The sequence below is a fragment of the Oncorhynchus mykiss genome, chromosome 23 (genome assembly GCF_057628025.1).
Source record: "Oncorhynchus mykiss isolate SJ-2025 chromosome 23, ASM5762802v1, whole genome shotgun sequence".
Taxonomy (NCBI): Eukaryota; Metazoa; Chordata; class Actinopteri; order Salmoniformes; family Salmonidae; genus Oncorhynchus; species Oncorhynchus mykiss.
In genome coordinates, this window is record NC_143044.1 from 10,653,329 (window position 1) to 10,680,006 (window position 26,678).

General features: G+C 42.2%; 1 protein-coding gene and 1 long non-coding RNA gene across 2 annotated transcripts in view; one reads left to right on the plus strand and one right to left on the minus strand.

Moving 5' to 3' along the window:
- Positions 1–26,678, plus strand: part of LOC149972504 (uncharacterized) — a 250,165-nt gene that overhangs the window by 191,358 nt on the left and 32,129 nt on the right. The gene's annotated exons all lie outside the window — the stretch shown is intronic.
- The window catches only part of LOC110502421 (PDZ domain-containing protein 8-like), a 74,871-nt gene that overhangs the window by 23,780 nt on the left and 24,413 nt on the right, over positions 1–26,678 (minus strand). The window contains exons 2-3 of the mRNA XM_021580447.3: positions 16,695–16,823; positions 7,674–7,776 (exon numbers count right to left, since the gene is read on the minus strand). Of these exons, the coding sequence (XP_021436122.3) occupies positions 7,674–7,776; positions 16,695–16,823 (232 nt within the window). The remainder of the gene's footprint in view (positions 1–7,673; positions 7,777–16,694; positions 16,824–26,678) is intronic.

Below are 26,678 nucleotides of genomic sequence, written 5' to 3' on the forward strand. Positions count from 1 at the left end.
GGCTGTCCTTGTAAATAAGAATTTGTTCTTAACTGACTTGTCTAGTTATAAAGGTTTCACTACGAGCATAACATTTTTATTCCCTAATTTTCTAATTGTAGTCTAACCAATACCCAAATGGAAATTCAGTGAAAATAAAAATCTCATTGATTTATCAAGACCAGTCCCCATGCTTGTTTCAGAGCAGTGCGATACTGTGCTAAAATAGTTGTAGGCTATTGCTTCAAATTCTATTGCTTCTAACTTCAATATGCTCTTTAAATAAATAAGACCTACACCACTTTTAACAGCACATTACTCAACACTAGTGAGACTCATGTCGCCTACGGTTGGCCTTCGTTATATCGAAAAATATGACTTCTCTCCGCTAATAATTACATATAGAGGATTGGAGGATATTTCTGTAATTCAGTGATATTTATTCCCATAGTAATTCATTATGGAGCCATAACTAAATAAACATCTGCATTTTGAAAGAGTATTTTTATAATTATTTTATTAACGAAAGCATAAAGATGCCAGTATTAGTTACACTGTTTTAGGTTGAACGTGCAGACTGGCACTAAGAACAAACAGCTAGAACGTTTCCCTAGTCAGCGACATTATTAGTGCAATGCCTCAAAGTTTTGCCAGTGTGGCGAGGTGGGGGTCCTTACTTCCTTCCTTCCCTCCCTCCCTCCCTCCCTGCGGGCTAGGTCGGTCTTCTGTGCGCGGCTCTGCGGCCCATCCCATGGCCCCTGCCCCCGTGCCTTGAACCTCGCACGCTTTCAGTGGATACAGCAGGAGAACTGCAAGGCAGTCCCATTGTGGGTCACTCGGGAGCCATGACCAATATATATTGTCCTGCTAATAACAGGGTTAATAATATATCTGTGAGAATATCCAACAGGCTTTTATATAATTCTAAACTAATAAATAATAGCTTTGTTGAAAAAAAATATATTTTGGAGATGATTTTGTATTCAAATAACATAAAATGAGCAAGAAAAAGGCCATCCTTGAACATGGCGTGAGACATCGTTACTAATTTGTAAATAAAGCCAGTTTGTTTTTTATAATTATTTATTTCTGTTTTTAGAGGGAGAGAAACCAAAAACCTAGTCATCTCATGCGACTGCCAGTCGAGGCCGGCACGGGTATTGAACCAGCATCTGTAGCAACACAGCATGCCACTACTATGCAGTGTCTTAGACAGTTGTGCCACTCAGGCGCTGTATAATGTGACCGATCGGGAGTGGCCTACAGTAAGAACAAAATCATCTTAACAAAATATAATAATAATAATAAATAATAAATAAATAATAAAAACCTTAGTGTAACAACAGTTTTAGTAAGTAATACTGAAATCATGCACAATTATCAGTTTATATTTAGGTTTATGTCACCCATTCATTGTCAGAGACACAGTAGGACACAAAAGCATAATCGGTGCTCCAACTCCCCCGTGCGCTGGTCTGGAGCAATGAAGTGGTGACGCAGGGTACCGTACTAAACCACACATTACCTAAGTCCCGCAGCATGATCACAAAACTTTTAGTGGCGCAACCACTGTACAATATCACTGTCCCTCAGGGAAATGAATAGCCACACCAACACGATGAAAGTAATTAAAAAATACCTGATAAACCATCTACTTTTTCACATCCTCTCCATGTAAATCAAACATTTGCCTCAAGAGAAGAGCTTGATAGCTCTGCCACACAACAAAGGAGCCAGTAAGTGCACTGTGTATACCTGACCTGTATGGTGGAGTTTGGGGTTGTGTGCAGCCCATCGCCTGAATGAACCTCATCTTTGCAGGGCAGAATGAGCAGGGGCAGGCGAGGTCAAAGGGAGGGGGAGAGAGAGAGGGAGACAGACCTGTCAATTGACTGCCTTTCATCAGCTGTCAGTGCGAGCCATGCACAAGGTGGATTAAAAGAGACAGGAACGCACACATGCCGGAGTGGAACATCAAACAGTGGGGAGTGAAGAGGTGCGTCAGAGTATCTCTGATGACACCAATGGACACAGGAAGTGCTCCCTTTCGATCGCTCCAAACCAGCACTGGGTAGATGCTGAAGGCCAGACTGCAGAGATGGACACATGGAGTTGTTCCAGGTGAACTGGCAAAATGAGAGAGGATCCTTTGTGAAAACAGGATGCAGAAAAATGACAGTTCTTAAGGCGTCCACATGCTTCCCATGCGAAACAGTTTGTGCATCTATTATGATGGCATTTTGTGATGTTATTTGTTCGTTTTGGTCTTTGGCAAGGTACCTACCCCTAAAAAACAACAAAATTACAGATTTCTTGAGATATCTTAGATCATTAGTGTCCAGGACGTTGATCGCGGTTGACCCGTCAATTGCAACGTTCTTTCTAGTAGACCGCATCAAAAAAGTTTCAAAATGTTTGCACAATTTATTTGATTTTTTTGGGCAATTCAGCGTTACCATCGAGTCTGCTTAAAAATAATGAGGTCCACTGTTCTGAAGCACCATATGCTTTGCTTACAGGTTAGCTTCTTTCTCGAATACTACTGCACAGCCAAAATATTTTTTCATTTTTTAAACTGCATAATAGACATACAATTGTACCAACCCGCGGCACTATAGCTGCTACATTTGTTTTCCAAACTGTAACTACCATAGCAACCGTCTGAAGTTAGTACATTTACATTTCCACGCTTGCGAGACCTGTAACAGAATATTCTTTGTTATTCCAGTGGTAGTTGTTATTTTACTGTTTTTTTCTATGAAGTTGAGGTTCCATTTTTAATATGAATGCTGAACCAAGCAGCAATAAATCGAAATACCACTTTCACAGTGAGTGGGAGGAAGATGATTTTTTTTGCCACAAATTCTAAATGTGTGTGTCTGATCTGCTATTCAAACATAGCTCTTGCTAAGAAGGGAAATGTCGAGAGGCATTTCAAAACTGTTCAGAGGAAATATGAAAGTGACTTTCCAGCTCAAAGTGAACTACGTAAGAGAAAAGTAAGAGTTGAAGTCTCAACTAGCTGCCCAACAATCAATCTTTACAAGGCCCAACTCAAAATCAGAGGCAGCCACGATTCCATCATTCCGGGTGAGTCGCATACTAGCAAAGCACAATAAACCGTTCCAGGATGGAGAAATGATAAGAGAGGCCTTTTTAGAGGCAGCAGAAAAGTAGATCGTACGTAACTAAAGTCTGGGCACCCCTGTCTTAGATGAATTCAGACTATTTTGAGGAAGTGTATACTGGCTACGGCATCTCAAGGGGGACAAACAGTACTAGTGCCTATTTTTTCTCATTTCTCAAGCAAAGGTCTTTTAAGGGAGTACAGACATTCACTTCAGCCCAGTTCTGCTTGGAGCAAACCAAACCTAGTGTGCAGACAGATGCCTTTACAGTGAAAAGTGAGGAAATGTCTTATTGATTATTCATGAAAGACGGGGAGGGACAGAAACACAGAAAAATGCTGAATAAAAGAAACAAAATCGCAAGGAAATAAAAGCAAACAAGCTCTCTAGGTCACAGGAATTAAGGATGCCCAGTGAGCACCTTTACGTCTTGTCTTGTTTTTGTCTGTGGGGAACTCCTCTGAACGAGCTGTGCGTGCACAGTACTACGTCTAACTGTGTACAGACAGACTCACTAGTCTCCAGCCAGCTGAAGAGAGTGAGCCTCAGAGAGACAGCTCCTAACTCCAGCCAGAGACATTGTCTGCCTGTGTCATTCCCATGACCAACAGCAATGATGATGGAGAGAGTGAGAGAGATGTAGAGATGAACTGCTCTTTGGTGAGAAACGCTGTGTTCTTTCGCAGTGTCATGATCTCCTAACCACTGGGCTGAGGTGATCCTATCGACAGAGCAGTGCATTTCCCTTTATGTGTAGTAAAAATAAGTGTGTGTGTGTGTGTGTGTGTGTGTGTGTGTGGGGGGGGGGGGGGGTAGTGCAGTGCTGAACCCGGACATCCTTTGTCATTGAGGAGAACTAGACATCAGTTCTTAGATATAGCCATTCAGCCAATCACTTTCTAATCTAAGCACACACCTTCAGGCACATTTGGACAACAGAAGGACCATGTAAAAAAATTAATTGGTTATTTACCATTAACATTTTGGTACTAAAGAGATGGACTTATAGACACACAAATAAGAAAACATATGTAGAAAACACATACAGACACACATCGTCTGGTAGGCTGTCAGAAAGCATCAGCACTCGGGGCCAGTTGATGGCTGATGATGGAATCAATGGGGCAGATGTGCAAACACGTAAGGCGGAGCAGTCTGCACCACAGGCCTCCTGTCACTAATAAACCCAGCCCAGCTTGGTCATGGAAAAAGGCTAAATTTACCCAAGCGTCCGCAACGTTTCCTCTCCCCCTACACATATTGAGACGGGTAGATGACACAAAATGTCTGGGTATTATGTGATGGCAGGAAGGAGTGTGAAGGGAGCGAGCCCCCCCTCTAGTCTACAATAGGAAGGGAAACGCATCTAAAAATCAATATTAGGAATGCAAACCGTGCTATAACTCAATGTAGGGGAGGGTGGTCAAGGTGAGAGTAAAACAGAAGCAGATAGCTCAAACCTTATCCTGGTTTACAATCATTTACCAGTAGAATTACACTATACTCTAAGCTACAACTGTGACCACACAACTAGTATAAATGACAACACTATTTTCTTTCTGCAAACAGGTTATTCAAGAGCAGGCTTTGCAGCACTCTGCAATGGAAACCAGTGTTGTGCATGTCTTTTGTGTGAAACAACTAAGTAAATATCTACAGACAGCTGCAAATGGCTGTGAAAAACACCGTCAATAATATAATTTAGAAGCTTGAACCAATTCTCCTGGAAAAATGCTACTCTGAGGACAGAGCTGCTCAAGGGAGGAAGGGAGGGAGAGAGAGAGAGAGAAAGTAGTTAAATTGCATGAAATACGTGCCACACAAAGAGCCCAGTTCAGAGGAAAGTTGGGCCTCATCTCAGGCGATCATTCTTGGAAAAAAATGCAAAGGAATATGCAAAGAGAGAGAGAGTGACCTTTTTTCAGATGGTATCGCCTTTAATCCTTAGCATGGAGTCCTGTTGGGACACAAGCTGGAAGAGGCTGATAAAAAAGCCTAAATGCCACTTTGCATCTGCATCTCTAGGTTGCATATTAATGGAGAGCTGGCAACAGATCTGTCTGTAGAGGAGCCATTAGAGGGACGCACCGGGCAAGTTGAACACTTTTACCTCAGCAGCTGCAGTTGAGGTTTTACATTGGAAGGAATGTTTGAGGAAAATGTGTTGTAGCATGTCTGTGATTCATAGCTTTTACAAAAATGGCTACTGCCTTCGGCTATCACTTGCACTATTACACACAGTGCATTCAGAAAGTATTCAGACCCTTAGACTTTTTCCACATTTTGTTAAAGCCTTAATCTGAAATGGATTTTTTTCCTCAATGTACACACAATACCCCATAATGACAAAGCAAAAACAGGTTGACATTTTTGCAAACATATAAAAAAAATAAACACACCTTAAGTGTAAGTATTCACTCTTTGCTATGAGAATAGAAATTGTCCACCTGTGGTAAATTCAATTGATTGGAACTTATTTGGAAAGGCACACACTTGTGTAAGTAAGGTCCCACAGCTGACAGTGCAAGTCAGAGCAAAAACCAAGCCATGAGGTTGAAGGATATGTCCGTATATCTGGGGAAGGGTACCAAAAAATGTCTGCAGCATTGAAGGTCCCCAAGAACACAGCAGACTCCATCATTCTTAAATATAATAAGTTTAGAACCACAATATTCTTCCTTGAGCTGGCTGCCTGGCCAAACTGAGCAATCGGGGGAGAGGGGCCTTGGTCAGGGAGGTGACCAAGAAACCAATGGTCACTCTGACAGAGCTCCAGAGTACTTCTGTGGAGTCAGGCCTTTATGGTAGAGTGGCCAGACGGACGCCACTCCTCAGTAAAAGGCACATGAGAGCCCGCTTGGACTTTGCCAAAAAGGCACCTAATGGACTCGCAGACCACGAGAAACAAGATTCTCTGGTCTGATGAAACCAAGAGTGAACTCTTTGGCCTGAATGCCAAGCGTCACATCTGGAGGAAACCTGGCACCATCCCTACGGTGAAGCATGGTGGTGGCATCATGCTGTGGGGACTGGGAGGCAGGGACTGGGAGAGAAGTCAGGATCAAGGGAAAGATGAACGGAGCAAAATACAGAGAGATCATTGATGAAAACTTGCTCCGGAGTCATCAGGACCTCAGACTGGGGTGAAGGTTCACCTTCCAACAGGACAATGACCCTCAGCACACAGCCAAGACAACGCAGGAGTGGCTTTGGGACAAGTCTCTGTATATGTTTGAGTGCCCCAGCCAGAGCCCGGACTTGAACCCAATCACACATCTCTGGAGAGACCTGAAAATAGCTGTGCAGCAACACTCCCCATCCAACCCGACAGAGCTTGAGAAGATCTGCAGAGGAAAATGGGAGAAACTCCCCAAATATGGGTGTGCCAAGCTTGTAACGTCATACCCAAGAAGACTCGAGGCTGTAATCGCTGCCAAAGGTGCTTCAACAAAATACTGAGTAAAGGGTCTGAATACTTATGTAAGTGTCATATCAGTTTTAAAATGTTTAATACATTTGCTAAAATGTACAAAATTAAATAAATGAAAAAGTCATAATGGGGTAGTTAGTGTGTGTAGCTTGATGAGGGAATTTTGCAATCAAATTTAGAATAAGGCTGTGACGTAACAAAATGTGGAAAAGGTCTGAATGCACTGTAGGCTACAGAGCAACAACAAAAACACAGTTTGAAGCAAAGCGTAAAACTCAAACAAGCTTAATATGGGAAAATGTAATGGTAGAGATATAATTAGGTCTCTCTCAAGTTAATGAGGGTAAAATAAAAATGATGTTCATTGGCTCCCTCTTTAAAACAAACATCACACACACACACACAACTGTAATTTACAGATCATGTCATGCTAGAAAGCATAGCTTACTGAGAGGATACTCAGTAAATAAGGCTTACTGAGACATTTATTGGAAGAGACGTAGCGAAGAACAAATGTTAGTGGCATTGCCCCCTGCTGGATAGGATGGAAGCTGCTCCTTTAATTACAATGAATATGAAATAATTGTTCAGGGAAATTACCTCTTGAATGAAACTAAAATTAACTTTGAGCCAATACAAATGACAGTTATACAGACAGAAAGAAGCAGCGTTGGGATGTGTGAGCGGTGGAGTCAGCAATTAGCCTAGACTTGACATTTCAGTCCCAAATGGTCGTTAGGCGTTACTTCCGAAAAACCCCAATGTGAAAATGCTAATATCTCTGAATTGCTGCAATTAGAAAAGGTTTGCTCTAAGGCCTGATTATTTGTTTTCTTTCAAAATGTTACTGGGGGTAATTGACTTCTCAGATGGGGGGGAAGTTAAAACATTTGTGTCAATAGATCAAGTATGTCATGCTTCTTCTCTAATGGCTATGGTCTCTATCATGTTAATATCTGTGAATATAAATGTATAAAAATCAGTGAAACCGATAAATGTCACCATTAGGTGTTTTGTATTTAGCAAATTAACGTTTCACAAACGTACCTCATCTATAAGAGTTAAACACCATTGCCAAAATGTAACAATTGATTTACATGGGGGAGGGGGGGAACAGTATCTTAAGAGAAGCCCACCGTTTTGATGGAGCTGCGCGTCTTCTCTTTCCACTCATGGCTGCTCAGCTCAAAGGTGCAGTGCACGTAGGTCTCTCTGTCATACGAGCCCAGGATAAACAGCCTGAAGGAGAAATTACAGAACAAAAAGCTCATTTAGACAGTACATCATTGCGGATTCTCTTGGTCTCCCTATGTATAGTGCATAGCCTACTGTATGTAAACCTGCTGATGCCACTATGTTTTCTGGTGCTACTAAGATGTATCAGAGAGACCCCTGACCAATGGTTGCAATGATACTAAAGCAAACAAACACTGTCAAGGCTATTGCTGCCCCCTGGTGTAGTGATGAAAATACACAAGAAAAGCATAAACTACTGTAGTATAGCAGTAGTATCTGCACATTTGAAGTGTTGAGCTATTTACACTCCCATAATGATTTATTTTGGAAGATAAAATGTTTCATATGAGGAGACAGTACAGAATGTCACTTTTTATTTCAGGGTATTCTTTTTATACATACCTGTTTTACAGCACTTTATGTATCTAATACCCCAATTTGAAGGTGTCATAAGTATTTTTACAAATGTACTTGTGTATAAAAGTAGTCAAGTGTTGTATTTGGTCCCATATTCCTAGCACAAATTGACTACATCAAGCTTGTGACTCCACAAACTTGTTGGATGCATTTGCAGTTTGTTTTGGTTGTGTTTCAGATTATGATGTGCCCCAATATAAATGAATGGCAAATAATGTATGGTGTCATTTTGGAGTCTGTTTTTTATTGTAAATAAGAATGGAAAATGTTTCTGAACACTTCTACATTAATGTCATGCTACCATGACGATGGATAATCCTGAATACTGATGAGAAAGTTAAGACGCACAAAGATCATACTTCCACTTTTATTTACAATAAAAGTGACTTCAAAAAGACGATACATTATTTTCCATTCATTTCTATTAGGCACAACATAACCCGAAACACAACCAAAATAAACTGCAAATGCATCCAACAATTTTGTCTGAGTCACAAGCTTGATGTAGTCATTGTGTGATAGGAATATGGGAGCAAATACTACACTTGACTACTTATGACTCCTTCAAATAGGCGGTACTAGATACATAAAAGTTCTTTCTTTCATAAAGTTCTCTCTAAACGGTAAAACAGTTATATAAAACACCCTAAAAAAAAAGTGACATTCTGTAGTGTCAATATGAAACGGTTCATCTCAAATCCAAAATGCTGGAGTATAGAGCCAAATGAAAAGTTTTTGCTTCACTGTCAAATTAATACATAGGAGAGTATTCTTGTGTATTGTGGGATTCATTTCTACAATATACAGTACGTAGACCTATTTGAAATTGATGGTTTCAAAATGTAGATTTTTTTAAACTTAATTTTATGGTCATAAAAATACAACTGACAAGTGTTTAAAAAAGCAAATAAAAGAAACGGTAGTGACCTTATTTTATTTTCCTCAATTAGACCACTGGATAAACCCATTACTTAAATCCATTGAGTCCCCAATTACTGTATACAACAAGTGCAGTATTTATACAAGATGTGTGGATTCTGGATTAACAATATACTGACTATGTCTCCATCTGGTGGTGGTAGACAGCACATTTTACACAGACTTGATAACTTAATTAATACTGTCACGGACTGATTGCAAAATCTTCGAGCTCCTCTCTGAATTTGGGTAAAAGCCGACCACAAACTTTGGACACCCTTCTTCTGTCTTGACCAGGGGTTCTCTTTATTTTTGCTATTTTCTACATTGTAGAATAGTGAAAACATCGAAATAACACAGTAATAACCCCAAAAAGTGTTAAACAAATATATATTTTAAATTTGAGATTCTTCAAAGTAGCCACCCTTTGCCTTGATGACAGTGTTACAAACTCTTGGCATTCTCACAACCAGCTTCATGAGGAAGTCACCTTGGAATGTATTTCAATTAACAGGAGTTAATTAACAAGTTAATTTCTGTAATTTGTTTCCTTCTTAATGCTTTTGAGACAATCCGTTGTGTTGTGACAAGGTAGGGGTGGTATACAGAAGATAACCCTATATGGTAAAAGACCAAGTGATTTATAAATCAGTCAGTGGCAGTATGGTAAGAACAGCTCAAATAAGCAAAGAGAAACGACAGACCATTACTTTAAGAAATGAAGGTCAGTCAACACAGAACATTGAGAACCTTGACAGTGTCTTCAAGCACAGTCACAAAAACCATCAAGTGCTTGATGTAACTTGTTAACTGCACCTCAGATTGCAGCCCAAATAAATGCTTCCCAGAGCTCAAGTAACAGACACATCAACATCAACTGCGTGAGGAAACTGCGTGAATCAGGCCACTAAGGACACCAATAAGAAGAGACTTGCTTGGGTCAAGAAACACGAGCAATAGACATTAGACTGGTGGAAATCTGCCCTTTTTGTCTGATGATTCCCAAATTTGCGATTTTTGCTTCCAACGGCCATGTCTTTGTGAGATGCCGAGTAGGTGAACGGATGATCTCCGTATATGTGGTTCCCACCGTGAAGCATGGAGGAGGTGCTTTGCTGGTGACACCGTCTGATTTATTTAGAATGTAAGGCACACTTAACCAGTATGGCTACCACAGCATTCTGCAGCAATACGCCATCTCATCTGGTTTGTGCTTTCAACCTACAGGCTGTGTAAGGGCTATTTGACCAAGAAGTGCTGCATGAGTGCTGCATCAGATGACCGGGCCTCCACAATCACCATTGAGATGGTTTGGTTTGGGATGAGTTGGAATGCAGAGTGAAGGAAAAGCAGCCAACAAGTGCTCAGCATATGTGGGAACTCCCGGAAAAGCTGGTTGAGAAAATGCCAAGTGTGCAAAGCTAATTTATTTATTTTTACTTTTATTGAACTAGGCAAGTCAGTTAAGAACAAATTCTTATTTACAATGATGGCCTAGGAACAGTAGGCTAAATGCCTTGTTCAGGGGCAGAACGACAGATTTTTACCTTGTCAGCTCGGGGATTCGATCTAGCAACCTTCCGGTTACTGGCTCTAACCACTAGGCTACCCTGCCACCCCGTCATCAAGGCGACTTTAAAGAAACTAAAATATAAAATAAAATAGATTCTCATTTGTTTAACACTTTTTTGGTTACTACATGGTTCCATAGTTTTGAAGTCAACACTATTACTCCACAATGTAGGAAATAGTTTAAAAAATAATAATAATAATTAAAAGTGAATAAGTAGGTGTCTCCAAGCATTTGACTGGTAACTCTATATTCATACAGAGCCTAGTGAAAGTCTACACACCCCTTGCACAGTCTTCACATTTTGATGCCTTACAATTACATCTGAAAAAAGAGATTCATTTGGATTTTATTCCTACAGATCAACACAACCTACTGCTCGTGGCAATGTCATTTCGCTAAGTTTACCTTTAAGGGCCTTGTTGCAAACAGAATGGATGATTTGGAGTGGATTTTTTAACACCAGCTTTCTTCTTTTCACTTTGTCATACAGGCCAGTAATGTGGAGTGAAAGCAAAGTTGTTGATCCTCTGTATTTTCAAGTATTGTGGTGGCAGCATCAGGTTATAGATGTGCTCGTCACCTGCAGCGACTGGGGAGTTTGTCCGGATGTAAATATTAAAAAGGAGCCCAGGTTAAAAGTTAGAGGAAAACCTACAGCAGTCTGAGTTTTATTTTTCAGCTGGAGAATTACACAGATTTTAACACCAAAGTCTACGTTTGAATATTGCTGTCCATCAACGATTCCCAACCAAATTGACTGAGCTAGAGCAATATTGACAAAAACTATAGCTGCTGTAAGAGTTGTGCTTAGTTGGCAAAATCTTATTCAAAATGAGTCACAGTTGAATTACTACCAAAGCTTCTTCCACCAAGCATTAACTCTGGGGTGTGAAAATATATGCATTTATATATGCAATGTGTATTTTGTATTAATTTGGAGGGGAAAAAAATGTAATCCCTTTTTAGATTGAATTTTAGACTTTCACTAGCGATGTATTTTGTATGCAAGAAAAAGCAAGCATGCTATCATTAACTTAGAGGTTTCTCACCGTCTGTTGGTAGTAACCAGACAGAAAGTAGCCAAAACTAAGAGAACATAAAGAACATGATAGGCAGTTTAAAGAGATCCTGTTGCAATTTGCAATCGATCAAATATTCATCCGGACCTGTGCACTGTACATTTCAGGCCTATGTAGAATATCCTGATATTCCTCTGAATATCAACAACCTTTTTTTCCTTAAAAATGCATTGCCTATCCCCCAAAAACTAAGACCTTGCAGTTTGGTTGCATTTGGCACCATCCCAATGGAATTCCACATAGACAAACCCAATATTGGACACGGTAAGTTGAGGTGGATGGTTGTCATTGTCAGACATGTCTGGCTGGCCCAGTGAGGTAATAGGGTATCCATTTGCAGCAGCTGTGAGGATAGGTGTGTCAGCCAGCCAGTCATAGCATTGGCCTGGTCTCATAATGGGCAGGGACTGTGCATTATTAATGAGGAGCGGTTTCTGGATGTCCTACCGTCTGCAGCCACTCCACTACTATACCAGACCCAAGCAACATAAAGGCTTACACCACCGTCAGGAGAGGGTGGAGGAGACAGAGCTCAGACCCAGAGCTGGCATGTTTACACATTTTCATTGGCCCAGAGTAGGGCTCTGGAGGTCATGAAATTGTGTCATCTGGTTGTCATGCAAAAGTCTGCCGGTCTCACGGTAATTTGCAGCTAATTAACATAAACATGTTTAGCATCTCAAGGCCTCCGCGCAAACAAGCTGCTGATGCATGCCTTTCCAACATCTACATTTAAAAAAAGTCTAATAAATCAATTTAATATACACCATCACAATAAATCCATTATTTATTTTAGTCAGATCTAAAGGAAATTGCCCTCCTTTCGGCAAATCTGACCACGACTCCATTTTGTTGCTCCCAGCCTATAGACAGAAACTAAAACAGGAAACGCCTGTGCTCAGGTCTGTTCAACGCTGGTCCGACCAATCTGATTCCACGCTTCAAGATTGTTTTGATCACATGGACTGGGATATGTTCCGGATAGCATCGGACAACAACATTGATGTATATGCTGAGTTTATTAGCAAGTGCATCAGTGATGTTGTACCCACGGTGACTATTAAAACCTTCATCAACCAGAAACCGTGGATTGATGGCAGCATTCGCGCAAAACTGAAAGTGCGAACCACTGCTTTTAATCACGGCAAGGCGACCGGAAACATGACAGAATACAAACAGTGTAGCTATTCCTTCTGCAAGGCAATCAAATAAGCTAGGAGTCAGTATAGAGACAAAGTAGAGTCGCAATTCAACGGCTCAGACACGAGACGTATGTGGCAGGGTCTACAGTCAATCACGGATTACAAATAGAAAATCAGCCCCGTCGCGGACCAGGATGTCTTGCTCCAGGCAGACTAAATAACTTCTTTGCTCACTTTGAAGACAATACAGTGCCACTGACAAGGCCCGCTACCAAAACCTGCGGGCTCTCCTTCACTGCAGCCAACGCGAGTAAAACATTTAAACGTATTAACCCTCGCAAGTCTGCCGGCCCTGACGGCATTCCTAGTCCGTCCTCAGAGAATGCCCAGACCAGCTGGCTGGTGTGTTTATGGACATATTCAATCAATCTCTATCCCAGTCTGCTGTTCCCACATGCTTCAAAAGGGCCACCATTGTTCCTGTTCCCAAGAAAGCTAAGGTAATTGAGCTAAATGACTATCGCCCCATAGCACTCACTTCCGTCATCATGAAGTGCTTTGAGAGACTAGTCAAGGATCATATCACCTCCACCCTACCCGACACCCTAGAACCACTTCAATTTGCTTACTGCCCCAATAGGTCCACAGACGACGCAATCGCAATCACACTGCCCTAACCCATCTAGATAAGAGGAATACCTATGTAAGAATGCTGTTCATCGATTACAGCTCAGCATTTAACACCATAGTACCCTCCAAACTCGTCATTAAGATCGCAACCATGGGTCTCGACCCCGCCCTGTGCAACTGGGTCCTGGACATTCTGACGGGCTTCCCCCAGGTGGTGAGCGTTGGAAACAACATCTCCCCCCCACTGATCCTCAACACTGGGGCCCCACAAGGGTGCGTTCCCAGCCCTCTTCTGTACTCCCCGTTCACACATGACTGCGTGGCCATGCACGCCTCCAACTCAAATCATCAAGTTTGCAGACCTACAGTGGTAGGTTTGATTACCAACAATGACAAGACAGCCTATAGGGAGGAAGTGAGGGCACTGGGAGTGTAGTGTCAGGAAAAATAACCACACATTCAACGTCAACAAAACGATAATGATGATCGTGGACTTCAAGAAACAGCGACGGGACAGTAGTGGAGAAGGTGGAAAGTTTTAAAGTTCCTCGGCGTACACATCACAGACAAACTTAAATGGTCCACCCACAAGGACAGCATTGTGAAGGCGCAACAGCACCTCTTCAACTGAAGAAATTTGGCACGTCACCGAAAACTCAAACTTTTACAGATGCACAATCGAGAGCATCCTTTCGGGCTGTATCACCGCCTGGTACGGCAACTGCTCCGCCCACAACCGTAAGGCTCTCCAAAGGATAGTGAGGTCTGCACAACGCATCACGGGGGGAAACTACCTGCCCTCCAGGAAGGCCAAAAATATAATCCCTCGAGCCACTGCCTGTTCACCCCGCTATCATCCCGAAAGCGAGGTCAGTACAGGTGCATCAAAGCTGGGACCGAGAGACTGGAAAAACAGCTTCTATCTCAAGGCCATCAGACTGTTAAACAGCCATCACAAACATTGAGTGGCTGCTGCCAACACCAGTTTATATAATGTTTACATACCCTACATTACTCATCTCATATGTATATACTGTACTCTATACCATCTACTGTATCTTGCCTATGCCTTTAGGCCATCGCTCATCCATATATTTATATGTACATATTCGTATTAGTTCCTTTACACTTGTGTGTATAAGGTAGATGTGAAATTGTTAGGGTACTTGTTAGATGTTACTGCATTGTCGGAACAAGAAGCACAAGCATTTCGCTACACTCGCATTAACATCTGCTAACCATGTGTATGTGACCAATAAAAATTGATTTGGATAGACATTTTGGAACGTAGCATAAGGTAACCACACCATCTGGTATGAATAATAATAATAAATAAATAAATAAATAAATAAATAAATAAATAAATAAATAACTGTCCACACTCAAAAGCGATTACTCTAATTTGTATAATTTTGGAGTATAGGCTAGACCAATTATGTACCAAAGGCATCTTAAAATCAATTTAGTTTCTTGTTTTTCTGCCATGCGTAATATGCTGTAGGTTATATATTGTATAACGGCAGAATCATAATTCAGGTTTTTATTTCATGCTTGCGCTCATAAGCCTCTGCGGCTGTATAAGCCCTAATATGCCAATGTGTGTTTTGAATTAATCATCACCTTAGAAAGCACTGTTCCATTTCGTTGTGTTTCGTTACCATTTGCATTGATGTCAGAGTGGTTAGAGGGACAATAGAGCCCTGAGTACCAGGCCGTTAGGCCATTAGCAAGTTGGGTACTACTAAAGCATGTCCAGTGTGCATAAGAGGAGATTACCATGACTCAACAGTCACATGGAATTTTACTGCGGTCATGACTGTCGGTGAGGTGGTGAAACAGTCACCGCAACAGCCCTAGCCCAGTGCAGAAGTGGGTGCGTTTCAGGAAGGGAGAGGAGACTAGTGAAGGGATACATCACCTACCCCGAGACAAAGGGCTGCTTTTTAAGTGCGCCCTCTAACATGGAAACCAAACCAGCTACGCGCGTGCGTGCGCCATCGTGCATAAATTTATTTTGTCCCCCCACACCAAATGCGATCACGACACGCAGGTTAAAATGTCAAAACAAACTCTGAACAATTATATTAATTTAGGGACCGGTTGAAAAGTATTAAACATTTATGGCAATTTGCACTTGCTAGCTAATTTGTCCTATTTAGCTAGCTTGCTGTTGCTAGCTAATTTGACCTGGGATATAAACATTGAGTTGATATTTTACCTGAAATGCACAAGGTCCTCTGCTCCGCCAATTAATCCAAACATAAAAATGGTCAACCAAATCGTTTCTAGTCATCTCTCCTCCTTCCAGGCTTTTTCTTCTCTTGACTTTATATGGCGATTGACAACTTTTATAAATTAGGTGCATTACCGGCACTGACCTCATTTGTCTTTGAGTCACCCACGTGGGTGTAACCAATGAGGAGATGGCACATGGATAGCTGCTTCTATAAATCAATGAGGAGATGGGTGAGGCAGGACTTGCAGTACGATCTGCATCAGAAATAGAACTGACTTCTATTTTAGCCCTTGGCAACGCAGACGCTCATTGGCGCGCGCGAGCAGTGTGGGTGCAATAATTGAATAACATGCATGTCTAAATTTATTTTGCGCGCACACGACGTGAGCGGTGTAGTCAGCCTGAAACTGTGGTAGGCATTGTCGCCCAAACGGATTAGGTTAGTTTGAGCAGGCGGTAAGTCAATCACCTGGTAAATTTGTAGCCTTGCAGGTTAAGTTGATTAGTGCTGCATTTCCTTTCTGTGGCTAGAGAATAAAAGGCCTTGATTATTTATGAAGAGCAGCCTTGAACACCTAGCATAGATACTAGTGACAAATGCAATGTTAAGATATAGTCCAGACATCTTAGGTCCTTTTAATACTTATGTAATAAAAGTGGTTTTCACCATAAGATATATCCTAACCTGTCAAGTAGCTCAAACCAGGCTAGAATACACACAGCGGGTGGCCTACCTTATGATTCTGCATAAAAAGTGCTGAACATAGTGTGTGTTACATAAAGTATATTAGTATATATAGGGTTGACTTAGTTTGAGTATAATTATATTATTTGATATATTCTCTGATAAAAGGGGGATTGCTGTAATGCATAGGGAAATACCACCCCACCCCCTCTCAAATATTACCAAGAATTAGTCATCCTACCTGCTACATTCAACGAGGGTGACCCTAAGCCGACCCTCAGCCAATCCTGAGTCCTGAACAGAGAGGTCCAAGTCACAGGCGGAGGATCCAATGGAAGGTTGCACTTGGAACGGGAAGAAGGGTTTGTATCTGGAAAAACACAAAAAGGTAGACAATGAGTAAATTATTATACATTTGTTGTATACTGTTAGTGATTTCAGTGAGACTATAACTGCTGAGGGATTCTACACTTGAAAGAACTCGGGGCCTAACTGAAAACAACATTTAGCCGTGTTTGACAATCGAAGCATAGGCCTCTGGCTTTTCCATTGGGGGTAACATCTATGTTTCAGAGGATGATCTGCTGTTAGCCCACAGCAACAGATTAACAGACACAATCGTTAAGCATTTCTGCTTTGTCAGCATCCTCAGGATTGTCTCTCTTAAGTGACAGAAATACAGGCTCAGTGATAAAACTAGAGACAAACAACAGTCTAAAATGCATGCTAAAGCTGCTATTGACGGCTTCTTCACGACACCTACACATAAACAAAGCCACACCGTATAGGACTACAGGTATAAAAAGGCACAAAACAAAAAAAATACACTGAATCAATGTGTGTAATAAATTAGTGTAATATGTTACATTCTAATTACAGGAATAATTACACAGTAATAAGGGCACTTCCTTGCTCAGAGAATGAATGGGTTGGAAAAGGGAATTTAGAAGACAATGAGAAGAAGAGATGAAGTAGAAAGAGAAATGAGGAGAAAATAAACATTTTAGGAAATAAAAGGAGAGATTGAGAGGATATGGAGTTGAAACATGAAGGAGGGATGATGTAGAGATGAGGAAGATGGTGAGATGAGGAAAAGTAGGGGAAAGATGGAGAACAGATAGATAAGAAATGTTGGAGATGCTATAGGAGCGTTTACAGGAGCCCCACAGTTCCAGTTGGCAGGCAGGTAGGAAAGGCAGGAGGAAATCCATATCCTGCTGGGATCAGATTATCTAACAAACCCTGGTTGTTTCCTGCTCTCGCTCCACAGCAGGGAGGCTGACCTCAACCAATGCGGGGCTGAGAAAGACACTCACAGCTTGGCTCTCCATCTCCCAGGCTCGCCCTAGCTCACACTCTTCTACTCACACACTGACCCACTCTCCGAACATGACATTCTCCTGCCCGTTGCTCGCACAACCTCTCTCCCTGACCATACACACAGACACCCTCACAAAATGTTTGGTCCCAGCACTGTGACTTCCGCAATTGGGTGTGGTTATTGGCTAAATGCAGCAGTAAGGCAGATGGTTAAACCGTAAATAATGGGTTCATTGTAATTAGGTAATAAAAAGCATGAGCTGGCACGCACACAAAATAGTTATTTGAGGTGCTGACTAACGGTGAGTAAACAGTATGCTATTAAATAAGAGAGCCTCACACTCCATATACAAGCTTCCAGTAATTTATTGGATAAAGCACCAACTGAGCAAAACAGTGACGCAGAAACGTTGGTGGTTCACCCAATAAATTACTGGGAGCTTGAATATACAGTGTGCAACTCCCTTTACTCATTATAATTAAGAACATCATGCTGTTTGGGACCACACGTATGCCTTTATTTTCCAGTAATTGATGCCTGATGCTATTTCTAGCCTGAAGCCCCTCGCATTCTAAACCAGATAAGATTTTGTGTAACTGTTCATAATAATCTAACATGGAAGATGTGAGATAACCTAACCATAGACGTATTGAATAGGAAAAATGTATAACTCATTCTAGTTCTGTGAGCCTAACTCATCTCCAAAAGTCAAAGCTGGGAAACTTAAAATCTCAATCAGCAAGTCAATGTCCAACCAGAGGGAAAGAAAATAGACCACCTTTACTCCACACAGAGACACGAACAAAGCTCTAACCCACCTTCCATTTGGCAAATCTGACCATAATTGTATCCTCCTGATTCCTACTTACAAGCAAACATTAAAGCAGGAAGCACCAGTGACTCGGTCTATAAAAAAAGTGGTCAGATGAAGCAGATGCTAAGCTACAGGACTGTTTTGCTTGCACAGACTGGAATATATGTTTTGGGATTCTTCCGATGACATTGAAGAGTACACCATATCAGTCACTGGCTTTATCAATAAGTGCATCGAGGACGTCATTCCCACAGTGGACTGTACGTAGATACCCCAAACAGAAGCCATGGATTATAGGCAACATTCACACGGAGAGTAGAGCTGCCACTTTCAAGGAGCAGGATTCTAACCCGGAAGCTTATAGGAAATCCCGCGATGCACTCCAACGAACCACCAAACAGGCAAAGCATCAATAAAGGACTAAGATCGAATCATACTATACCGGCTCCGACGCTTGTTGGATGTGGCAGGGCTCGCATACTATTACAGACTACAAAGGGAAGTACAGCCGAGAGCTGCCAAGTGACACGAGCCTACCAGACGAGCTAAATTAATTCTATGCTCGCATCGAGGCAAGTAACACTGAAACTTGCATGAGAACATCAGCTGTTCCGGACGACTGTGATATCATGCTCTCTGCAGCTGATGTGAGTAAGACCTTTAAAACAGGTCAACATTAACAAGGACACAGGGCCAGACGGATTACCAGAACGTGTACTCCGAGCATGCGCTGACCAACTGGCAAGTGTCTTCACTGACATTTTCAACCTCTCCCTGGCCGAGTTTGTAATACCTACATGTTTCAAACAGACCACCATAGTCCCTGTGCCCAAGAACACTAAGGTAACCTGCCTAAATGACTAGCGACCCGTAGCACTCACGTCTGTAGCCATGAAATGCTTTGAAAGGCTGGTCATGGCTCAATACACCACCATTAGAACAGAAACCCTAGACCCACTCCAATTTGCAAACCGCACCAACAGATCCAAAGATGATGCAATCTCAATTGCACTCCACACTGCCCTTTCACACCTGGACAAAAGGAACACTTATGTGAGAATGCTGTTCATTGAATACAGCTCAGCGTTCAACACCAAAGTGTCCTCAAAGCTCATCACTAAGCTAAGGACCCTGGGACTAAACACCTCCCTCTGCAACTGAATCCTGGACATCCTGACAGGCCACCCCAGGTGGTAAGGGTAGGTAACAATATATGCCACGCTTATCCTCAACACGGGGGCCCCTCAGGGGTGCGTGCTCAGTCCCCTGCTGTACTCCCCGTTCACTCATGACTGCATGGCCAGGCACAACTCCAACACAATCATTAAGTTTATCGATGACACAACAGTGGTTGGCCTGATCACCAACAACAATGAGACCTGACCATGTGGTGCAAGAAGAACCACCTCTCCCTTAACATGATCAAGACAAAAGGAGAGGTCTACTTTTAAACTCAGACAGAGATGCATGTTCTAGGTCCCAAGAAACAAAGAACTCTTCTGTTGAATCTGACAATTTATCTTGATGGTTGTACAGTCCTCGGAGTTACTCTGGACCCTGATCTCTCTTTTGACCAACATATCAAGACTGTTTCAAGGACAGCTTTATTCCATCTATCTAACATTGCAAAAATCAGAAGCTTTCTGTCCAGAAATTATGCAGAAAATATAATCCATGCTTTTGTCACTTCTAGATTAGACAACTGCAATGCTCTACTTTCCACCTAAAAAAAACTTCAGTTAGTGCTAAACACGGCTGCTAGAATCTTGGCAAGAACCAAAATAATAATAATAATAATAATAATCATCATCATATTACTCCAGTGCTAGCCTCTCTACACTGGCTTCCTGCTAAACTTTTAAGGCTGAGATCCCGCTAACGGGGTCGATATGACAACAGCCAGTGAAAGTGCAGGGCACCAAATTCAAAACAACAGAAATCCCATAATTAAAATTCCTCAAACATAGAAGCATTTCACACCATTTTAAATTTGCACTTCTTGTTAATCCCACCACAGTATCCGATTTCAAATAGGCTTTACGGCGAAAGCAACACAAACGATTGTTAGGTCAGAACCAAGTCACAGAAAAACACCGCAATTTTTCCAGCCAAAAGAGAGGAGTCACAAAAATCAAACAGATACAATTAATCACTAACCTTTGATGATCGTCATCAGATGACACTCATAGGACTTCATGTTACACAATACATGTATGTTTTGTTCGGTAGAGTTCATATTTATATAAAAAAATCTCAGTATACATTGGCGCATTGTTCAGTAGTTCCAAAAACATCCGGTGATTTTGCAGAGAGCCACATCAATTTACAGAAACTCATAATAAATGTTAATGAAAATACAAGTGTTATGCATGGAACTTTAGATACACTTCTCCTTAATGCAACCACTGTATCAGATTTCAAAAAAGCTTTACGGAAAAAGCAAACCATGCAATAATCTGAGTACGGCGCTCAGAGACCGAACAAGCCAAAAAGATATACGCCATATTGTGCAGTCAACAGAAGTCAGAAATAACATTATAAATATTCACTTACCTTTGATGATATTCATCAGAATGCACTCCCAGGAATCCCAGTTCCACAATAAATGTTTGTTTTGTTTGATAATGTCCATCATTTATGTCCAAACAGCTACCTTTGTTAGCACGTTTTGTAAACAAATTCAAACTCATGAAGGGCGTCCACTAGGAGCAGACGAAATGTCAAAAAGTTCCATTACAGTCCGTAGAAACATGTCAAACGATGTATAGAATCAATCTTTAGGATGTTTTTAACATAAATCTTCAATAATTTTGCTTGTCATATGAGTTGTGTCATACTCACAGACATCAGTCAAACAGTTTTAGAAACTTCAGAGTGTTTTCGACCCAAATATACTAATAATATGCATATATTAGCAACTGGAACTGAGTATCAGGCAGTTTACTCTGGGCACCTTATTCATCAATACTGCCCCCAGCCATAAGAAGTTAAGGCTAGGGCTGATTCCAAGGTTTTACTGCTAACCTACAAAGCATTACATGGGCTTTACATTACATTTCCGATTTGGTCCTGCCGTACATACCTACACATACGCTATGGTAACAAGATGCAGGCCTCCTTACTGTCCCTATAATTTCTAAGCAAACAGCTGGAGGCAGGGCTTTCTCCTATAGAGCTCCATTTTCATGGAATGGTCTGCCTATCGATGTGAAAGACACAGACTCGGTCTCAACCTTTAAGTCTTTATTGAAGACTCATCTCTTCAGTAGGTCCTAAGATTGAGTGTAGTCTGGCCCAGGAGTGTGAAGGTGAACGGAAAGGCATTGGAGCAACAAACTGCCCTTGGTGTCTCTGCCTGGCCGGTTCCCATCTCTCCACTCGGATTATCTGCCTCAACCCCTATTACAGGGGCTGAGTCACTGGTTTACTGGTGCTCTTCCATTCCATCCCTAGGAGAGGTGTGTCACTTGAATGGGTTGAGTCAATGACGTGATCTTCCTGTCCGGGTTGGCGCTCACCCCCCCCCCCCCTTCGTGGACTATACTCAGCCTTGTCTCAGGATTATAGGTTGGTGGTTGAAGATATCCCTCTAGTGGTATAGGGACTGTGCTTTGGCAAAGTGGGTGGGGTTATATCTTGCCTGTTTGGCCCTGTCCGGGGGTAACGTCGGACGGGGCCACAGTGTCTCCCTCCTGTCTCAGCCTCCAGTATTTATGCTGCAATAGTTTGTGTGTCAGATGGCTAGGGTCAGTCTGTTAATATCTGAAGTATTTATATTGTCTTAGCAAGTGTCCTGTGTGAATTTAAGTACACCCTCTAATTCTTTATCTCTCACTTTCTCTCTCTGTGTCTCCCTCTCTCTTGGAGGACCAGAAGCCTAGGACCATGCCTCAGGACTACCTACCGACTCCTTGGTGTCGCCAGTACACCAAGTCGTGATGCTGCTCAAATTTCAAATGATCTGCCTGTGGCTATGTAACCCTGGCCTGTTCACTGGACGTACTACCTTGTCCCAGACATGCTGTTATCAACTCTCTAGAAACAGCAGGTGCGGTAGAGATTCTCTGAATGATCGGCTATGAAAAGCCAACTCACATTTACTCCTGAGGTGCTGACCTGTTGCACGCTCTACAACCACCGTGATCATTATTATTTGACCCTGCTGGTCATCTATGAACATTTGAACATCTTGGCCATGTTCTGTTATAATCTCCACCCAGCACAGCCAGAAGAGGACTGGCCACCCCTCATAGCCTGGTTCCTCTCTAGGCCTCTTACTAGGATCTGACCTTTCTAGAGTTTTTCCTAGCCACCGTGCTTCTACACCTGCATTGCTTGCTGTTTCGGGTTTTAGGCTGGGATTCTGTACAGCACTTTGTGACATCAGCTGATGTTAGAAGGGCTTTATAAATACATTTGATTGATTGTGGACTACAGGAAAAGGAGGACTGAGAACTCCCCTTTCTCATGTAGTGAAGCAGGTTGAGAGCTTCAAGTTCTTTGGCGTCCACATCACCATCAAACTAACATGGTCCAAGCACACCAAGTGAAGCAGGTTGAGAGCTTCAAGTTCTTTGGCGTCCACATCACCATCAAACTAACATGGTCCAAGCACACCAAGTGAAGCAGGTTGAGAGCTTCAAGTTCTTTGGCGTCCACATCACCATCAAACTAACATGGTCCAAGCACACCAAGATAGTTGTGAAGAAGGCACAACAAAACCTTGTCCCCCTCAGGAAACTGAAAAGATTTGGCCTGGGTCCCCAGATCCTCAAAAGGTACTACAGCTGCACCATCGAGAGCATCCTGACCGGTTGCATCACCGTCTGATATGGCAGACGGTGATGCAACCATAAGACGCTACAGAGGGTAGTGCGTATGGCCCATTACATCACTGGGGCCAAGATTCCTGCCATCCAGGACCTCTATACCAGGCGGTGTCAGAGGAAGGCCCTAAAATTGTCAAAGACTCCAGCCACCCAAGTCATAGACTGTTCTCTCTGCTGCCACACGGCAAGCAGTACCGGAGAGCCAATTCTAGGTCCAAGAGACTTCTAAACAGCTTCTACCCCCAAGCCATAAGACTGACTGCTAAAGGGGGGGGGGCGGGGTAATTTTCTTAAAACTTCATTTTTGGTTAAGGACTTGTAAGTAAGCATTTCACTGTAAGGTCTGTTATATTCGGCGCATGTGACAAATAACATTTGATTTGCTTTGAAATTCACAGCTAACACTGATCTTTTCTTAACTAGCATTGTCCAAATTCAATATCTTAAAATCCCATTTACCCTCCATGTTGACATTACGGCTGACCCCATTTAGTTGACTGGTCGATTGTTTGGTCAATAAATATTTTTTTAGTTGAGCAGTTGCAAATAAAGTGCCTTCGGAAAGTAATTAGACTTTTTGCTTTGTTACAGCCATTTTGTTACGTTACAGCCTTATTCTAAAATGGATTCAATCAATAAAAATTCCATTGTAATCTACACACAATATCCTACAATGACAAAGCAAAAAAAAATTGTTTTTCTAAACGTATTAAAAATAAAAAACAGAAATACCTTATTTACCCAAGTATTTGCTATGAGACTCGAAATTGAGCTCGGGTGCATCCTGTTTCCCTTGATCATCCTTCAGAAGTATCTACAACTTGATTGGAGTCCACCTGTGGTAAATTCAATTGATTGGACATGATTTGGAAAGGCACACACTTGTCGATATAAGTTCCCAAAGTTGACAGTGCATGTCAGAGCAAAAACCAAGCCATAAGAGCGAAGGAATTGTCCGTAGAGCTCCGAGACAGGATTGTGTCGAGGCACAGATCTGGGGAAGGGTACCAAAACATTTCTGCAACACTGAAGGTCCCCAAGAGCACACTGGCCTCCAAGTTAGGAACCACCAAGATTCTTCCTAGAGCTGGCCGCCCAGCCTTACTGCACAATTGGGGGAGAAGGGCCTTGGTCAGGGAGGTGACAATAACCCGGTGGTCACTGAAAGAGCTCTAGAATTCCTGTGTGGACATTGTTGTCCTTCTGGAAGGTTCTCCCATATCTGCAGCCCTCAGCCAGAAGAAGCCACTCCTCAGGAAAAGGCACGACAGCCTGTGTGGAGTTTGCCAAAAAGGCACGTAAAGACTCTCAGACCATGAGAAACAAGATTCTCGGGTCAGATTAAATTAAGATTGAACTCTTTGGCCTGAATGTCAAGCGTCATGTCTGGAGGATTTTTTAAAAACCTTTATTTAACTAGGCAAGTCAGTTAAGAACAAATTCTTACTTACAATGACGGCCTACACCTGCCAAACCGTGACAACGCAGGGCCAATTGTGCGCCGCCCTATGGGACTCCCAATCACGGCCAGTTGTGATACAGCCTGGATTCGAACCAGGGTGTCTGTAGTGCCACCAGGGTGCCTCAGTGCCTCTAGCACTGAGATGCAGTGCCTCCAACCACTGTGCCACTCGGGAGCCCAAACCTGGTACCACCCCTACGGTGAAGCATGGGGGTGGCAGCATCATGCTGTGGCGACACTAGTCAGGATCGAAGGAAAGATGAACTGGGCAAGGTACCGAGAAATCCTTGATGAAAACTTGCTCCAGAGCACTCAGGACCTCAGAATGGGGCGAAGGTTCACCTTCCAACAGGACAATGATCCTAAGCACACAGCCAAGACAACGCAGGAGTGGCTTCGGGACAAGACTATGTATATGTTTGAGTGGACCAGGCAGAGCCCGGACTTGAAGCCCATTGAACATCTCTGGAAAGACCTGAAAACAGCTATGCAGTGATGCTCCCCATCCAACCTGCCAGAGCTTGAGAGGATCTGCAAAGTAGAATGGGCGAAACTCCCCAACTACAGGTGTGCCAAGCTTGTAGCGTCATACCCAAGAAGACTCGAGGCTGTAATCGCTGCCGAAGGTGCTTCAACAAAGTACTGAGTAAAGGGTCTGAATACTTACGTAAATGTGATATTTCTTTTTTTTATGTATAGGAACCTGTTTTTACTTTGTCATTATGGGGTATTGTGTGGAGATTGATGAGAGAAAAATAACAATTTAATCAATTTTAGAATAAGGCTAACGTAGGCACTGAATATAAAAAGATTCTGGCACACGAGACACCCATCTGATTCACGCATGTCTGAGTGGACTAACCCATTGCAGAGGCTGCGGGGATGGCACACCAGTATCACCAGTAGTACATTTACTGTCAATTCCCATTATTTCTCATTTACAATGTTTGTTTGGTTACTGTAATTTTTGTTATGCATTTAATATTATTATAGTAATAATTATTACAGTCTTACCGTTGTCATTGTAGGAGTGGACACGTTGTTTGCAGAGAGCACACCCTAGGCTAAACTTGTGAGAAAAAAGTTTTGGTTCATTCCATTTCCAAGTTTTTGTTTGGAGGAGTCCTGTCAATCTTGACTAAGGACACACACCTGATTACGCATATAGAAGTAGGATGAGGCTACCAGGCCTGCGCACAAGTGTAGGTCTATCAATGTGCCCATTTGGTGATCTAATACTGTTATCTGATTGTCTTAACTCACTGACAAAGTCTGTTTTTATATCCATTAAGAATTACAACAGTTCCGCAATTTAGCCTATTTGAAAAATCTTTCCAGCTCTCTCCCTTTCGATAACCACTAAGCATGAAAGGAGGAAAAAATGTAATGCTCTGATCCGGTGGAAACGTCATAAAATACACTACATGACCAAATAAGTGTGTGGACACTTGCTCGTCAAACATTGTATTCTAAAATCATGGGCATTAATATGGAGTTTCTGCTATAATAGCCTCCACTCTTCTGGGAAGGAACTCCATTAGATGTTAGAACATTGCTGCTGGGATTGCTTCCATTCAGCCACAAGAGCATTAGTGAGGTCGGCCACTGATGTTGGGCTATTAGGCCTGGCTCGCAGTCGGCGTTCCAATTCATCCCAAAGGTGTTTGATGGGGTTGAGAATAGGGCTCTATTCAGGCCAGTTAAGTTCTTCCACTCCGATCTCGACAAACCATTTCTGTATGGACCTCGCTTTGTTTCATGCTAAAACAGGAAAGGGCCCTCCCCAAACTGTTCAAATT